The sequence below is a fragment of the Dreissena polymorpha genome, chromosome 4, assembly GCF_020536995.1.
Source record: "Dreissena polymorpha isolate Duluth1 chromosome 4, UMN_Dpol_1.0, whole genome shotgun sequence".
NCBI lineage: Eukaryota > Metazoa > Mollusca > Bivalvia > Myida > Dreissenidae > Dreissena > Dreissena polymorpha.
In genome coordinates this window covers 14,104,117-14,120,824 of record NC_068358.1, presented here as the reverse complement: position 1 = coordinate 14,120,824, position 16,708 = coordinate 14,104,117, and the positions used below count along the sequence as shown (strand labels likewise).

At 34.8% G+C, this 16,708-nt stretch overlaps 1 protein-coding gene across 5 annotated transcripts in view; it reads right to left on the bottom strand.

The window, feature by feature from the left end:
- The window catches only part of LOC127877850 (heat shock 70 kDa protein 12A-like), a 43,557-nt gene that overhangs the window by 23,137 nt on the left and 3,712 nt on the right, over positions 1 to 16,708 (bottom strand). The window contains exons 5-7 of one of the 5 annotated variants that reach the window (XR_008048630.1): positions 15,058 to 15,214; positions 8,915 to 13,721; positions 7,061 to 8,769 (exon numbers count right to left, since the gene is read on the bottom strand). Coding sequence is in view for 1 of the 5 variants with exons in the window: in XM_052424144.1 (XP_052280104.1) it covers positions 12,673 to 13,721; positions 15,058 to 15,214 (1,206 nt within the window). In the remaining 4 variants the exon portion in view is untranslated. Of the gene's footprint in view, positions 1 to 7,060; positions 8,770 to 8,827; positions 13,722 to 15,057; positions 15,215 to 16,708 lie in introns of those variants that run through there. The other 4 variants (XR_008048631.1, XR_008048632.1, XR_008048633.1 and 1 more) reach the window with 4 other exon arrangements.

Genomic DNA, 16,708 nt, shown 5'->3' with positions numbered 1-16,708 from the left:
TGGTGACCTTGACCCCAGTGACCTCAAACGTCATCAAAAGGTAGAGGTTGATGCAAAGTATCTACATGCCAAATATGAAAGAGATCGGTAAAGTATTGAAGGTGCTATGAGAAACTGTAACAAAAGTGTGACCGTACGGAAGTACGGAAGTACGGAAGTGCGAAAGGACAAACTGGCAACTATATGTTTCCCATATATATATATATATATATATATATAGATATATATAAATATATATATATATATATATATATATATAGTATATATATATATATATATATATATATATAAATATATATATATATATAGATATATATATCTATATATATATATATATATATATATATATATATATATATATATATATATATATATATATATATATATATATATATATATATATATGGGGAGCATAATAATCAACAAATCATATTCAAAACACGCACACACGCTCGCACCCGCGCACACACGCACGCGCGCACCCGCACGCACGCACACACTTAAACACTCACACACATATACGCACGCCTGTACATTTTGAGTATACCATGTGTTATGTCGCATACACGATCTCCGTACCACATGATTAAGCAACTTATGAATATTTCTATTTGGTTCTTATACAAACGCATTTGGAATTCAACAAGTGTTAATTAATGTTTTGTCCGCTTTCCAACAGGATGTCCTGGGTTCGATCCTGCCTTAGAGAGAAATCTAATGATCATTCCAAGGACACCAAGTACACGTTCTTCCTAAGATATAGACTCGAGAGTGCCTATATACACCAAGGTTGCGGCGTAATTAAAATAAAATAAATATGTTCAATCACTAGCAGTTATTTTTTGAAACTTAAAATCTAGAGGTGTGACGCGCCTTTAAACAGGTGTAAGCCCCAAGGACATGCATTCATCGTTCAAAGGCATCTATTACAGTTCAAGGAATTTTTATGAGAAGGTTATTGTTTGTATTGTTCTGTTTTGCATATGCAATGTATTGCTTTTTATCGTATGACAGTAGTCACAGTACTAATCCTGAAATCAAACGTGAATTCGTTACAGCTGGTGGAAATATTTCCATCCTAAAGATTTTGGAAGTGAAAGTGCGGTTATACAAGCATAAATTATTGATTGAATATAGATTCAAATCATAAATGTACGTTTGATATGAACCCAACGGACAAATATGTGATGAAACTTAACATAACTAGTATTAACGCTGATAACATGTTTGCAAAAAGTGCTGATCGTATCGTAATAACGAAGAGCCGTTCGATATTCCGGCCACATTATGTTTTTTTACCGAACAGTTTAGTGATTTAAACGTTTTTACAATTGAACCAACACACAATAATCAGTTAATGCAGATCTTTTCACTCGTTGGACAGTGAATTTACAGGAATTATTGTTGACCATGAAACGTATTTCTTTTAAAAGTAATATTAACATTATTATTATTGAAGCATACGATGGACTTTTGTTAAACGTTATCCGATTCAACTTGAAAGCTGCTAATGCTCATACTTTTAGGTTTTTAAACGTTTATGTTTCTTCCGCGTTGAAGTTAATAATATTACAAAAACATATACATTTAACATCTGTAATTACTAATTTTAATTTCTAGAAGCATGGTTCATCATAATCAAGCACTGTTGTTTAAAACAAGTATTTTATTTTCCACTAAAAGTTATATTTCTATAAAATAAAAAAAGGTCATGTAACACTTAAACACTATACAATTAAGACGTTTATGCAAGTCAAGTGAAAGATCGGAAAATTTAAATCACAATAGCATAGAGTCGCCAGCAGAACAACGCAATAAATATAAACAAAATCACAACATTTTAAATGTTTCTTCATGCAGATATTTTATTGCAGCAGCATCCACTGGTAATGATTCAGCATACATGTTAAGGGACTTTATATTTTCTGTTGCTTTATAAATGAACATGCTGACACATTAAGTTGGCTTACATCAGTCCTACCTTGATGTTTTTGGTTAGTAACCGGCCCTAACAATCCCTTTTCACTCATATCATACGACATCATTCGCCAATACATTTCACGTATATTGTTTTTTTCCTAAGTGTAGTCTTTATGTTTTCTGTCGCTCAAAAGTTTGATTTTAAAAAAGGTATTTATATTTTTTATTCATGTTCTGCACTGTGAAAAATGCTGCATGACATTATGCTTCAGTAGAGAAAGTCAGTACACGTTAGACTAGATAGGTCACAATTACATGTTGTTGCTGGTAAGGCCGTTAGGCCGGGTTGTTAGGCTTCTGCAAATATCTTGTTTTTCAGAATATTTTACGGACATTGGAGAACGCTGTGTTAGAATTTAATGAACACAATTTAAATTGCAATGAAAACCGCAATGGACTTGTGTACGTTTATTGTGTTCCACCGACTATGTCACACAATATTTAATTTTAAGACAGCTTTTTCCAGTGCAGCATTTTAATTTTCTGATATTAATGCAGTAAACCTTATTTCTTCGTTCGTATAGTACCAATGCATTGTATGCTTTCACATTTTTCTGGCCCGATTATAGATTGCATTAATCAGCGTCAACTTTTTGCATATGCTTTTGTTGATCCTTGTCTAATTTATATCTACATTTTTACACACAGGGCTCCTAGAAATTGTTTAACGTCATCAATAACTGACAATACATAATTGTCTTGTCTAAATTGCAATAACGACCAATAAGACATTCATGACCATGGAACCTAATAGCCTGTCGTCTGGGTCGACATTGTGTACCGTTTGTTAAAACGTACCTTCATCGGAATACATTTACATAGGCTCATTTTCCTTTGAACCTTTTAATCGTGATTCAAAACAATGTATGCAGAGTAACAAAATTGCTTTGCTTGGTCGAACATAAATCTGAACATTTCGCGAATTTTTTTTGCGTTGATAACTACAACCCTGGTACTTTTCAAAATCCGCTTAAACGCCGAGTTGAAAACCTCTACGAATGGAAGGATTTACGCAAACGAATATGAGAACCAAAAATGTATCGAATTGTTTTGGAACTGATGTCGCGATGTCGCATGATTAGTTTTAGATAGCATAAACAATAATAAAACATTCCTCTGACGAAGTTTTTTAAAATGTATTTTCTAGGGTATTGTCAGCGAATTTTTCGGCGTAAGCTGCATAAGCCAGCTTTTCACCTTAGCCTGACCTTTGTAAGTGTCCAGTAAAATTCCAATAAAATTTCCCGCGGCTAGGTACGAATGAATACACTTCATTTATTCCATTGGCTGATTTGAGTATACCACCAGAACATTGGAAACATATCCGCGTCTTTGTAACACTGTTTTACTGTATGAAACAATTTTATCTCGAATGAAAAGGCTTAATAGATAGAACAGTTTTACACTCAATTCTCGACATCAATACAGTTTGTGCGTACACCTTTTATTTTCAGAGTATTACCAGCGCAAGAGCGTTTATACTTAAAATGCTATGTTCTCATATTTAGTACTTCCTTCCTTATTCCTGTCAACATGTAAAAGTATAAAGAGCAACGGAAGCGAGGCCTCACTTTAAAGCATTGCATTTCAACCCGCGAGGTATATCGGGTCAATTCGCGGACATTCAGAGTTTATATACAGGTCATCACCGGAGTTGGCGGCCAGTAAAATAATCGTTATATAATAAAGACGCTATCCGTGAACTAGGTGACCTGGAATTTTCTTTAGACCAGAAATATGTTAAATGAAGATATTCAGCAATATAATTATGGTATGTAAATAATAGATTCTTAATGTGTTTTCAACAATACAATGATAAATATTATTGTTGATAAATTTAACAATAATTATTCGTCCATATTGCTTAATGTACTAAAGTGATATTATGAGCATGTAACAGTTTATAGGTGTCTATCGCAACCGTTGATTATTTTTGATGTTTCTACTTCATATACACTTATATTAATTAATGCAGCATCATCATACTAAAACAATATACCAGAAAGAGAAAAATAATGCATTTGAATATCAACCGTACTTTCGTTTGACAACTGATCATGCGTTTACGAGTTGAACCTAAATTTAGTTTTAGTGCAGATTTGTTCATACGACACAAAGACACGAAATTGTTTTACGGATCATTTCAGCTTACAGGACTGGGTGGGTCACGTAAGAATATCGAATATAAAATATATTTTTATAAACAACTGGTAGCAAGGTGAGTTGCAGATAATTAATCAGTAACCACATTTTAACTAACTATTTTGACCTGTTAATTCTTTTCAGCTCAATTCAACAGTGCAAAATGCCCATAATATCACTGTAAGCATTAGCACGATGATAATTGATACTGTTAATAATCGAATCAAATAGCAATGCCCGACAAACCACTAAAACAGGTTTGTTCGAAGAACGCGCCTATAAATACGGATACTTCTCGTGTGGCCGGTTGACTCATATGTTTAAATTTCACGTCCATTCTTCTTTTGGTTTTCTGTTTTGTATCTATAGGTTTATGACCAGCAATATGTTATAATGTAAAATAAGCCGCGAAAACTCCCCGTAACATCCCGTACTGCGTGTGATGCAGCTAAGAACTGCACAGAAAAAGACATTCGCTATCCTTGATCTCATTCATTAAACTATTTACGCCGTATATCTTTTTTAAAGATATTTCTTGTTTTACTAACATGTTATGAAACTATGGGCACTTAAACGTATGACCTAGTTTAATCCCAGTGCAAAGGTGTTCCCAAAAATGTCCAATCAGATTGACGTATTTTAATGTCTATAAAAACATCAAATAATCTATTTACAAAAAAATATATATACATGTAGTTCCTCGCGGTAGCCATACACAGATACACTGATTCCCACGAGTCTGCATGTCGAAATGTGGAAAAAGTTTAGTTCACAATAAGTTTATTTGTTGGATGCGGCATTTTCCCTCATATGCATCATGATCTGATGCTACATTAACAAATATCACAGCTTTTTACCTTGTTGTTTCAGAACAGGATATGATTATGAAACTCGCTTTGTTGTCTTAGGGCACCAAGTGACCCTAGGATCGGAACATGTCAATCCCATAATCATGATTAAAACAAAGTTGTTTGACGACCGCAAAAACGATATATATTACACACCATATATCTCATGATCTTCTGTTTTAAGAGATTTCAATTGTTGAAAACAGAATGATAAACCATATTGTGTTTGGTAATAACATAGAGGTTAACATATTTTATTTACGGTCATCTAAGTTATTTTATTAAAGGGGCCTTTTCACAGATTTTGGCATTTTTTAACTTATTCATTAAATGCTTTATATCGATAAATGTAAACATTGGATCGTAAAAGCTCCAGTAAAAAATCAAGAATAAAATTTAAAAAAGGAAAAGAACATTGCCCGGACCAGGTTTCGAACCAGTGACCCCTGGAGTCCTGCCAGAGTCCTGAAGTAAAAACGCTTTAGCCTACTGAGCTATTCCGCCGAGTACATATACTTGAAGTATTTTATACCTTATATAAGCAATCTTCGTAGTTTCACAAAATTTAACGACAAAAACAAAACTCTCCAAATTATTAAATCGTTTCGCGTTGCAACGCTTTATAATTTTTAGGTTTTAAAATCGTCAAAAGATGCATATAATGGCTATATTAGACCATGGTAAATGTTCAGTATTACTGTTTCCTCACAAATATCATAACTAAAACGAAAATTTGCGAATCTGAAACAACTTTTTTAAATTTTGTCAATTTACCAAAGCGTGAAAAGATCCCTTTAAAGCTTGTTTTCATGAAATTCCATTTAAGGTCAATTTATTGCATTCCATCAAAGATGAATTCAATTCCATTTGTTATGCCCCCATTCGAAGAAGAGGAGGTATATTGTTTTGCTGGATGTCGGTCGGTCTGTCGGTCAGTCCGTCGGTGTATCTGTCGGTAGACCAGTTCGTTTCCTGTTTTTGGCCTTGGACAGTAGGTGACCCGTATTGAAATTGGGGTCACTAGGTCAAAGGTCAAGGTCACTGTCACAATAAGTGTGAACATCGTTTCCGATCAATAACTCATCAACGAATTGACCGATTGGCTTGATACTTCAAATGTGCATTGACCTTGGACAGTAATGACCCCTATTGAAATTGGGGTCACTAGGTCAAAGGTCATGGTCACTGTCACAATTAGTGGGAAAATCATTTCGGATTAATAACACATCAACGAATTGAGCGATTGGCTTGATACTTCAAATGTGCATTGACCTTGGAGAGTAGATGACCCCTATTGAAATTGGGGTCACTAGGTCAAAGGTCATGGTCACTGTCACAATTAGTGGGAAAATCATTTCGGAATAATAACACATCATTGAATTGAGCTATTGGCTTGATACTTCACATGTGCATTGGCCTTGGACAGTAGATGACCCCCATTGAAATCGGGGTCACTAGTTCTAAGCCCTTTTGGGGGGCATATGTATGTTTGGCCTCCAAGAACATGATGTCAATATTTGGCTCCCAAAGACATTGTTTTTTTATAGGCTACCCACGACATTGTCTATTATTTGGTTTACATTATATTGTCTTTTCTTGGATTCAGATTGTTTATTTTTGACTATCAATAAAATTGTCGCTAAATTGACTTCCCATACGAATATATATTATTGGCTTCCCATTACATTTACTATTATTGGCATCCCATTACATTGTCTTTTATTGGCTTACAATAAAATTGTAGTATTATTGGCATCATGTCCTGTTATAAGATTTATCTTATACCATCTCCCTAGTATGCCTTTACACAGTATTGTTTTCAAAACAAGTTATCAGTCATGTTTCAATGAGCCTATTGGCATGAATGGTTAATTAAAGACTTAACTGCAGGCAAAAGTAACATATTTTTTATTTATTAACACAGTCTCCAAAGTATTTCATCTGAATTATCAACATTCTTCTAAAGAAACAAATACATTCTGCAATATAAAATATCAACATACATTCTTCCATAAAATATGTTGGCTATAATATACAATCTCTCAGAAAATTTTAAGTAAAAAGTACTTAATATTAATATTTTTGCAATCTTTTATTTAATCATCAAGAAAGGTTGTATCCTAATGATGTTTTGGCAAGCTAACACAAAGCAAATAAGCAATCTTATAAGTTAACATAATGGATGCTCCCTAATAAATTTTGTCAAGCAGACTAAATATCATAAGGAATTGTATCAAAATTTTAATCAACTAATGCTTACAAATCTGTACAAGAGATGTTCCAAGACAGCACGATAGAATATCCTTGTGTTTTGTATGTGTTAAATGATCTTAAAGTGACCTAAAATAACGATGCTAAGACACGTTACATTTAAAACTTCAATGGACTAAATGTCATCGTTTCAGAAAATGTGAATTTAAACATGCATTTCCTAAGTACAATATAAGGGTCATATGAGGGTCATTTCCTGCTAGATTGCAGGTAATTTAAGGGCCTTGATATCCAAATTACCTTACATGATGACTTTACGGGCATCAGTGTATACCAGCAATAGTTACAGAGATATCGCCATGTCAACAATTTAAACAAAACACGATGAACAAGGGACAAAATTGTCACAAAACCAGGTTTTCATTGTGAAAAAAAAATCTGATAAAGGGAGAAAACTCAAACTGAACTTTTGAAATGAACAAACAAAATTAACCCCCTTTGTAAGTTTGTTTTTAAAAATAATCTATTTTTAGTCGTGGCGACCATGACATTGGAGATATTGACGAGATTCTTTCATGCGACACACCGTCCCATGATGGTGAACAAATGTGCCAAATGATTTTAAAATCTCACAATGAATGACATAGTTATGGCCAGGACAAGCTCATTTATGGCCATTTTTGACCTTTGAACTCAAAGTGTGACCTTGACCTTGGAGATATCGACGTAATTATTTTGCGCGACACACCGTCCAATGATGGTGAACAAATGTGCCAAATGATTTTAAAATCTGACAATGAACGACATAGTTATGGCCCGGACAAGCTTGTTCCGCCTGCCCGCCAGCCAGCCAGCCTGCCCGCATTCGCCAATCTAATAACCAGTTTTTTCCTTCGGAAAACCTGGTTAAAAAAATATAAGAATAGATCGATCTTATTGATAGCCAACCTATCTTAAACAAATAAAAATACTGCAAACATACTGACGTGTTGTTATTCCTTTCAATTAAATTACCAATGATATAATTAGTATCTCTTTATGAAAAGCCAGAGAAAACAAGGGCTGTTTGTAAAACATGCATGCCTCCCATATGGGCTGTCAGTTGTAGTGGCAGCCATTGTGTGAATAAGTTTTGTATCACTGTCACCTTGACCTTTGACCTAGTGACCTAAAAATCAACAGGGGTCATCTGCCAGTCATGATCAATGTACCTATAAAGTTTCATTATCCTAGGCCTAATTATTCTTGAGTTATCATCCGGAAACCATTTTACTGTTTCGAGTCACTGTGAACTTGACCTTTGACCTAGTGACCTGAAAATTAATAGGGGTCATCTGCCAGTCATGATCAATATAACTATGAAGGGTCATGATCCTAGGCGTAAGCATTCTTGAGTTATCATCTGGAAACCATTTTACTGTTTCGAGTCACTGTGACCTTGACATTTGACCTAGTGACCTGAAAATCAATAAGGGTCATCTGCCAGTCATGATCAATGTACCTATGAAGTTTCATGATCTTAGGCGTAAGCATTCTTGAGTTATCATCCGGAAACCATTTTACTGTTTTGAGTCACTGTGACCTTGACCTTTGACCTGGTGACCTGAAAATCAATAGGGGTAATTTGCCAGTCATGATCAATTTACCTATGAAGTTTCATGATCCTAGGCGTAAGCATTCTTGAGTTATCATCCGGAAACCATTTTACTATTTCGAGTCACTGTGACCTTGACTTTTGACCTAGTGACCTGAAAATCAATAGAAGTCTTCTGCCGGTCATGATCAATGTATCTATGAAGTCTCATGATCCTAAGGCGTAAGCATTCTTGAGTTATCATCCGGAAACCATTTTACTATTTCAAGTCACCGTGACCTTGACCTTTGACCTAGTGACCTGAAAATCAATAGGGGTCATCTGCCGGTCATGATCAATGTACCTATAAAGTTTCATGATCCTAGGCCTAAGCGTTCTTGAGTTTTCATCCGGAAACCATCTGGTGGACGGACCGACCGACGGACGGACCAACCGACATGTTCAAAACATGTTCAAAACAATATACCCCCTCTTCTTCGAAGGGGAGCATAATAAATAAAACAATTTCATAAATCTTTAAATTTCATAACAATGTGAACACTCAATGATTTATAGTGTTCTTGTAATATGACTTACAAATCATATAAAAGGTTTCTTTAATCTCAGCATGGAGTTGCAAAAACAATTTATGACTGAAGGTGGTAAAAAATGACACACTACGTGATATTTTAAAAATGTTCCATAACTCTGAAAAAACTACAACCGAGTAATGTACAATCTTCCTCTTGGTATCCATGTGACCTTTCAAGTCTCATTCAAAAACAGGAAGTTTAATAGTAAGAAAAACTTCTCAAAAACAAATAAATGTATACTTATAAGTCCCAGAATTGTGCTGGTAGTATGCACACCGCTTTGCAAGTAAGCTCATTTCATAATTTTTTTATTGACGTCAACTCAGTAGTTTGCTCAGAAGTAGCCATGATATTGCAAAAGACATGAATTGTGCATCACTAAAGCAGTGCTGAGAATTTAAAGGGTTAAAAAAAAATAAAGTTTCATACAAAATATCTTTTATTTGTTACAAGCAGCTGCTGAGGGTATTGGCACATTCTCTTCGTTATGAAATTTGGTTTGATTTCATCCCACTCATTGCTAAAGAATCATCTGAAAAAGATAATTTGATGGGCTGCCAAAAAGTCACCTATCTACTTGAATTATGTCAGTGAGTGTAAAAAAACGAGAAAAATCGTTAAAAAGCCTGTTTGAAAGACATACAAAGAAACAATTTTAAACTAAAGTCTTAGGTTTCTTAAAGAAAATTCAATTTTAATACACAGAACAATATATACAATCTATAACTCGTATGTTTATTCTGTTTGAGAAAAATATTTGCAAATTTCACAACATTTAAGAATTAATTCTTAAATGATAAGTGTAGGTTTATAGTGTATAAACACTTCTCCTGTGCATGTTCATATCAATGTATATATAGCTAGGACAGGATAACCTACATTGTTCATATTTCACACATACAAAAGTGCTAGCCTGATATATGGCAGAAACACTGATTATTTAACACATGCAGAAACATTGAGCTCTAAATGTTAAAAACTCAAGACTTTACAGACAATATCCAAAAACAGACACACACAAATAGTTCATGAATGTGATTGTTTGTCTTGCAAGTGTTATAGAAATTAACTACAAAACACGATAATAATTAAAGTATACATAAAAGAAAACTTACCTAATAGCACATACATAATTGCATCACAGATTCTTTACAATTATCAAACAAGAAATGTGTCCACACGACACGGATGCCCCCAACTGTAACTTTGTCACTACATAAAAGCATAAGTGTGTAAATATTTTTGAGATATACATCGCCTTTATTTTAGTAAACTATTAGTTTGCTGCATAACAGGTTTTCAATATTTAGATTTTGTTGTTTGTTATCTATGTCATCTGCTCCAGTTTGTAGATGTTTCGAACTTGGCCTAGAGATTGTCTAGATAAAACTTGAGACCATGTCTGGTGAAGATCGGATGAAAAGTACTTGCATTAGAGAGCGGACACCATGCTGAATGTTTAAAATGCACTAAGTGACCCCGTGACCCAGTTTTGGGCCAGATATGGCCCATGTTCACACTTGTAACTAAATTTGGTGAAGATCAAATAAAAACTACTTGAAATAGAGAGCGGACACCATGTTTAAAACGCACTAAGCGACTTCTTGACCTAGTTTTTGGCCCGGAATGGCCCATGTTCGAACTTGGCCAAGAGATCATCTGGATAAAACTTGTAACCAAGTTTGGTGAAGATCGGATGAAAAATACTTGAAATAGAGAGCGAACACCATGCTGAATGTTTAAAATGCACTAAGTGACCCCCCTGACCTAGTTTTTGACCCCGTGACCTAGTTTTTGGCCCGGCATGGCCCATGTTCAAACTTGGCCTAGACATTATCTAGATAAAACTTATGACCAAGTTTGGTGAAGATCGGATGAAAACTACTTGAATTAGAGAGCGGACACCATGCTGAATGTTTAAAACGCACTAAGTGACCCCATGACCTAGTTTTTGACCCGGCATGGCCCATGTTCAAACTTAACTTTTAGATCATCTAGATAAAACTTGTGACCAAGTTTGGTGAAGATGGGATGAGAACTACTTGAATTAGAGAGGGGACACGAAAAGTGTGACGGATGGACAGACGGACAGACAGACAAACCGACAGACAGTGCGAAAACTATATGCCGCCCGCTGTGGGCATAAAAACATTACAAAACAAACAATAGTAATCATCAAAATCATACAAATTTAAATAATGAACAAAAGGGCAATAATGGCCCAATGTTGCAAAACTAAATTTAAGACGCAAAAAAAGTTCAAAAAAGTTCATAGTCGCAACATAAATATTTAAAGTTAACTGTAAAGATATATTATTACGAAGGACAACTAACACCAATAGCTAAATAAGAAAAATTGTCTGCTCTCTAGCATTTCTGTTTTTTAACAGAGCAGAATGATTTGTAGGAATATAGAGGTTCAGCCAATAAGCATCACTGTGAACTAGAAAATCACACAACGATTGGCAATTTAGTTGCATGATTATAGTTTAATAATTTTAAAACTCCCGAATAGCCACGGATTTAAACAATTGAACTTTTTGGAGGATATCCAAACTTTTCCCAAAAAACTGTTCTGTGAATATATTCAACTTTGTTCAAATTAAACCACAGACCTATATTTTGCCTGCACATGACCCAGTTCTGAATTTGGTTTTATTAGGACAAATGTTCTGAACTGTTTTTCATATCAGTTTATGAATAATTAATATGGCCTCTAGATTTCTCAAAGAAAATGATGATGTCACATGAGTGATGGAGTGATGGAGAACATAATTAACATGTTATCATGAAATATGTTTCTTACAAAATTATACTTCTATCATTAACACACATGTGATGTGCCAATAAATTTCTTTCCATATGATAGTAAAATGTACATTTTTGGACCTTTATCTTACATTATGGCCCCACATGCACATTTGAGGAATATCATTCTATAATACGTAAAACATGAACCTGAAGGTACACACCCGCTGCCTTTTTTATGTTATGTTGGGGTGGGGTACTGTAAATGAAAAGTCATGTGATGGTAATTTTTAAAACTGTAATGTTGATGCTACTCAGATGACCCCACTTGTGAGCATTAAAGAAATCTGAATAATTGTGTCATGTGTCATATTATTATTACTTTTATTATATTTACATTATATTACACAGCATTATGTTAACAAATGATTGGGTAGTAACAGCTAAAAATAATCCATAAATAGTCAAGCTTAAAGGAATTAGTCTAATATGATTTGTAATTCTATTCACTACACACACATAATACTATACACGCACACTATTATAATTATTTAGTAAAATAATAATGTAAAGTCCACTATAGAAAGTCAAAGTATGCTCGATACTTCATGTGGGTGGACAACTCTTGGGCCTCCACTGTCAGCTCCGTCTCTCCAAACATCATCTTCACCTCAACACGAATCTTGTCTTCGCTATCTGGAAGGTTGACAACAACTTTGCCGAGGTATTCGCAATCCTGCTCGTCGACGAACATCGGTTCACGTTTTGGTGATGCAAAGATTTTCAACAGCATTTCTTTCTGATTGGACTTCAGCGTGACATGCTTTCCCGATCTAGCTTCGCCTACTCTGACGGTCTCACCTTCTTGGATGTACCGTTTGAAGATATCACGGCAACGATCAACTCCACCTACAGATACCCTGTGGTCTTCCTTGTGGATAGTTGAATCGAATGGGGGTGATATGTTAATACCATAGGTGTATTTTGAAACACGGGACGTAATCGACACTGGTTTATGACCGAAAATAACTGCTCCCCTTAAAACGCAAAGACCAGCCTCATCTGGAATGATCACTTTGCAATCTGGCAATGCCTTCATTACTGCATTCTGCAACATGGCACTCTCGGAAAATCCACCTACCATAAGAAATATTTTTGTATCTTTGACTTGTGGGTCTTGAAGAAGACTTTTGACATGGGCTATTATTTGATCTGTGCATGGCTTAAAAAGGTGCTGAAACACATTTGCATCGATCCTGAGTTTGTCGCTGAGCCATTTAATTTTTCCCTTGTAATTTGATCCATCTATAGCTTCATCAATAGTTTCTCCAGATTCCTTTTCATATGTCTGCACAATTTTTACAGGCACTTTAATTGTTATTTTCCCAGTGGATTCAGGGGTGATTGTGCGTTTTTTGGTTTCAAGTTCCCTCTGCAAGTCATGGTAATCAGCCGTGTTCTCGTCCTTGAATTTGGACCAAACTGGTCCACCTATAATCTTGATAATCATATTGTAAAATTCTTCGTCAACCTTTGTACCACCCCATGCACCACCGCTAGCTTTATGTAGTTCCTTGAGCCCACCGTCCGTCATTCTTTGATGTACAGTTATGTCAGCCGTGCCACCTAAAAGACAACAGCTTTTTTAACAGTTTTCTGTTGTGAAAAAAACACACTATATTATACAAAACATAAGTTGAACAAAGGAAAAAGAGGGCCATGATAGCACTGAATCGCTAACTTGAATTGCATTGTAATACTATTTATGTACAATAAGATAACCAAGTTAGGGCAGTGCAATTTTGACCACATAGTAAAGACTTGAACTAATTTTTTTGAAGACAAAAAATTCTGTTGGTGGGGTTTGTATGATGTTACAAACCAACAATCTAAAATAATGCCATTTTTCTATTTAAGCCTGTATATACCATGTGGTCCCCTACTGCCATTAGATATTACATGCCATATATCAAATCTCATATAAGGGCCTAAATTGCAGTTTGAGAAGAGATCTTTCACTATATTTATCTAGGGAAACAAATTATCCCAGGACGGGACATGTTGACCCCACATGCATAATTTCAGCATTCTTGGTAAAGGACCACCATAAAATGTAACAAGCCAATAATTATCCAATTTAGAGAAGATTTATTAAGCTATTTTGCTACATAAATCTAAATAAAGCATGTGACCATTAGGTGGTGCCATTTTCAATCACAGGGGCATGATTTAAACAACCAATGTCGAGGACCACTTAACAGTTTTTAATCTCTGAGCGTAGTAATTTTCGAGATTTTTCCATTTTAAGAATCTATTTTGAGCTTTGATGACCTACATAAACAGCAAATATTGAGGATTTAAACAATTTATAAAGAGGGTCACCCAAGAATCATTCCGGTGGAGTTTAAAACAAGAGATTTGTTTGTCAGAAACACAATGCCCCTTATTGCGCCGCTTTGAAATAAAATTTCAATATTATCATTTGGCAGGTTTAGAAATTATCTCCCTTTTATAGCTTATTACTTCCCTTGGATTGTATTTTTTGACTTTGAAGGATGACATTGACCTTTAAATTTGTTTCAGATTATATCCTTTAAAAAAATATTACTTCCCTTGTGAAAATGATCTGTACCTGCCAAATGATATAAAATAGAAATTATCTCCCTTAAAAGCTTGTTACTTCCCTTGGATTTTGTTGTTTGACTTTTGACCTTAAAGGATGACCTTGACCTTTCAACACTCAAAATGTGAAGCTTCATGAGATACATATGCATGCCAAATATCAAGTTGCTATCTTCAATATTGCAAAAGTTATGGCCAATTTTAAAGCTTTCGGACGGACGGACAGACTGACTGACACACTGACGGACAGTTCAACTGCTATATGCCACCCTACCGGGGGCATAAAAATCCACAAAGCAGTTAAGAAGATGGTTTTTGAAGCAAAAAAAACTAAATGTACCTCCAAGATCAATCACCATGTATTTGGTGCCAGCTGTGGCCACTTGAAACTTGGCGCCCTCAGAACCATGTATCTTGTCAGTGGGGATCAGCTGACAGTACAGAGAGGCTGCCTCTGGTTCCAGCGCTATCGACAACTGCCCACCATCAATACCTGCCTGCAAATAGTTGTTAATTGGGATTTTTCAAGGGGAAAAGGTTCAATTTCTGAGAGCTAATAAGTGGGCTATCATGGCTTGTATATTTCAAACCTGAGAAACATGACTTTTAAGGTTGTTGTTGTTGTTTTTTTAAGGGGGGGGGATCATGCCTTTTCAAAGGAAAAAATACATGTCCAGACAAAGTTTGAATTTATTGGGTCAAGTGCAGTCATGAACTAGTTTACACAGTTTAATTTGCATATCTGCAAAATGAAAGGAATTTTCCACAATGGCTAGCGGAGCTTCAAGCTTTCATTGTATCAGAAGTATGACTACAGACTTTACTATTGGTTCACAAATGTGGTCAGATAAATAGATTTTTTTTTGTACATTACTATGCAATACATCATCACTACAAGATGTCAGACAATTGCGAACCAAATTATGATTCTGTGCAAAAATGACGAATACCAATCGAATTTAAAAGGGGCATCATATATCACATATAATTACAAGAGATTGACAAGCTGCACGGTACCATCAATCAAGAATATTTTTTAGATAAAAACAACAAATACTTAGTATAAATGTACACAGCAAATGTGTTTCATGGAAACCACAATGTTAGTAAACTGAAGTTAAGTATATTTTATCAAAATAACAATTTACAAAATCATCACATGAAAATGGAAAAAGACAAATCAATACAGCATGCTCTATATGCTAGCTGATTTTTGTATTATCAGATTCATATGCATATTCATTATTGTTTTAATTTGTGTTGTCACTCTATCCAGTTTACTGCTATGGCATGGAGGTGAAATGGAAGATATTGAAAGGTGAACATATTAAATACACTTATTTAGACTGCAATAAATACTCCAATAACAAAACAACAACAGAAGTGTGTATATTTATAGTTCTTAAAACTGCCAATGATTCAATTAGATTTTAACATAAATACATAAATCTGGCTATGTGCTCCATTGTTTTCCCCAATAAAAAGGCTAGGCATGTATTCCCCCCTCCCAAGGAAAAAAATCCTGCATTGAAAGATAAAGGTTTAAAGGCTCAGGCCAATTTTCATCAAGATTTAGAGAAAAGTTCATGCCCACAACATCTCCCCAAACAATGCCAGTCATTAACTGAGCAAAATAGCTCACATTGAGGTGAATTAAAAACATTATGTTATTTAGAAACATATGAAGTGGGGGGTTTTAAAGGCAAATTCAATAGGTACAATTTAATAGGTTCAGTTGTGAACTTAAAATGTGTAGCAACATTATCATAGTTTACAAGAAAATAAACACCATAAAAGCGTTGTCAGACAAAACAGCAGTGTCCTGCCTGGTAAATGTTGTTGGAGTAAGAACAGGATGCCCATAACAATTTTTAATTTAGCTTTAGTACATTTAAGTAATGGCATGATACTTATTTTAATTATCTCTATAACCATAACAACCCAAATTTGTGTGTGACAAAATAATTGAAATAGCATGCATATATTAAGTT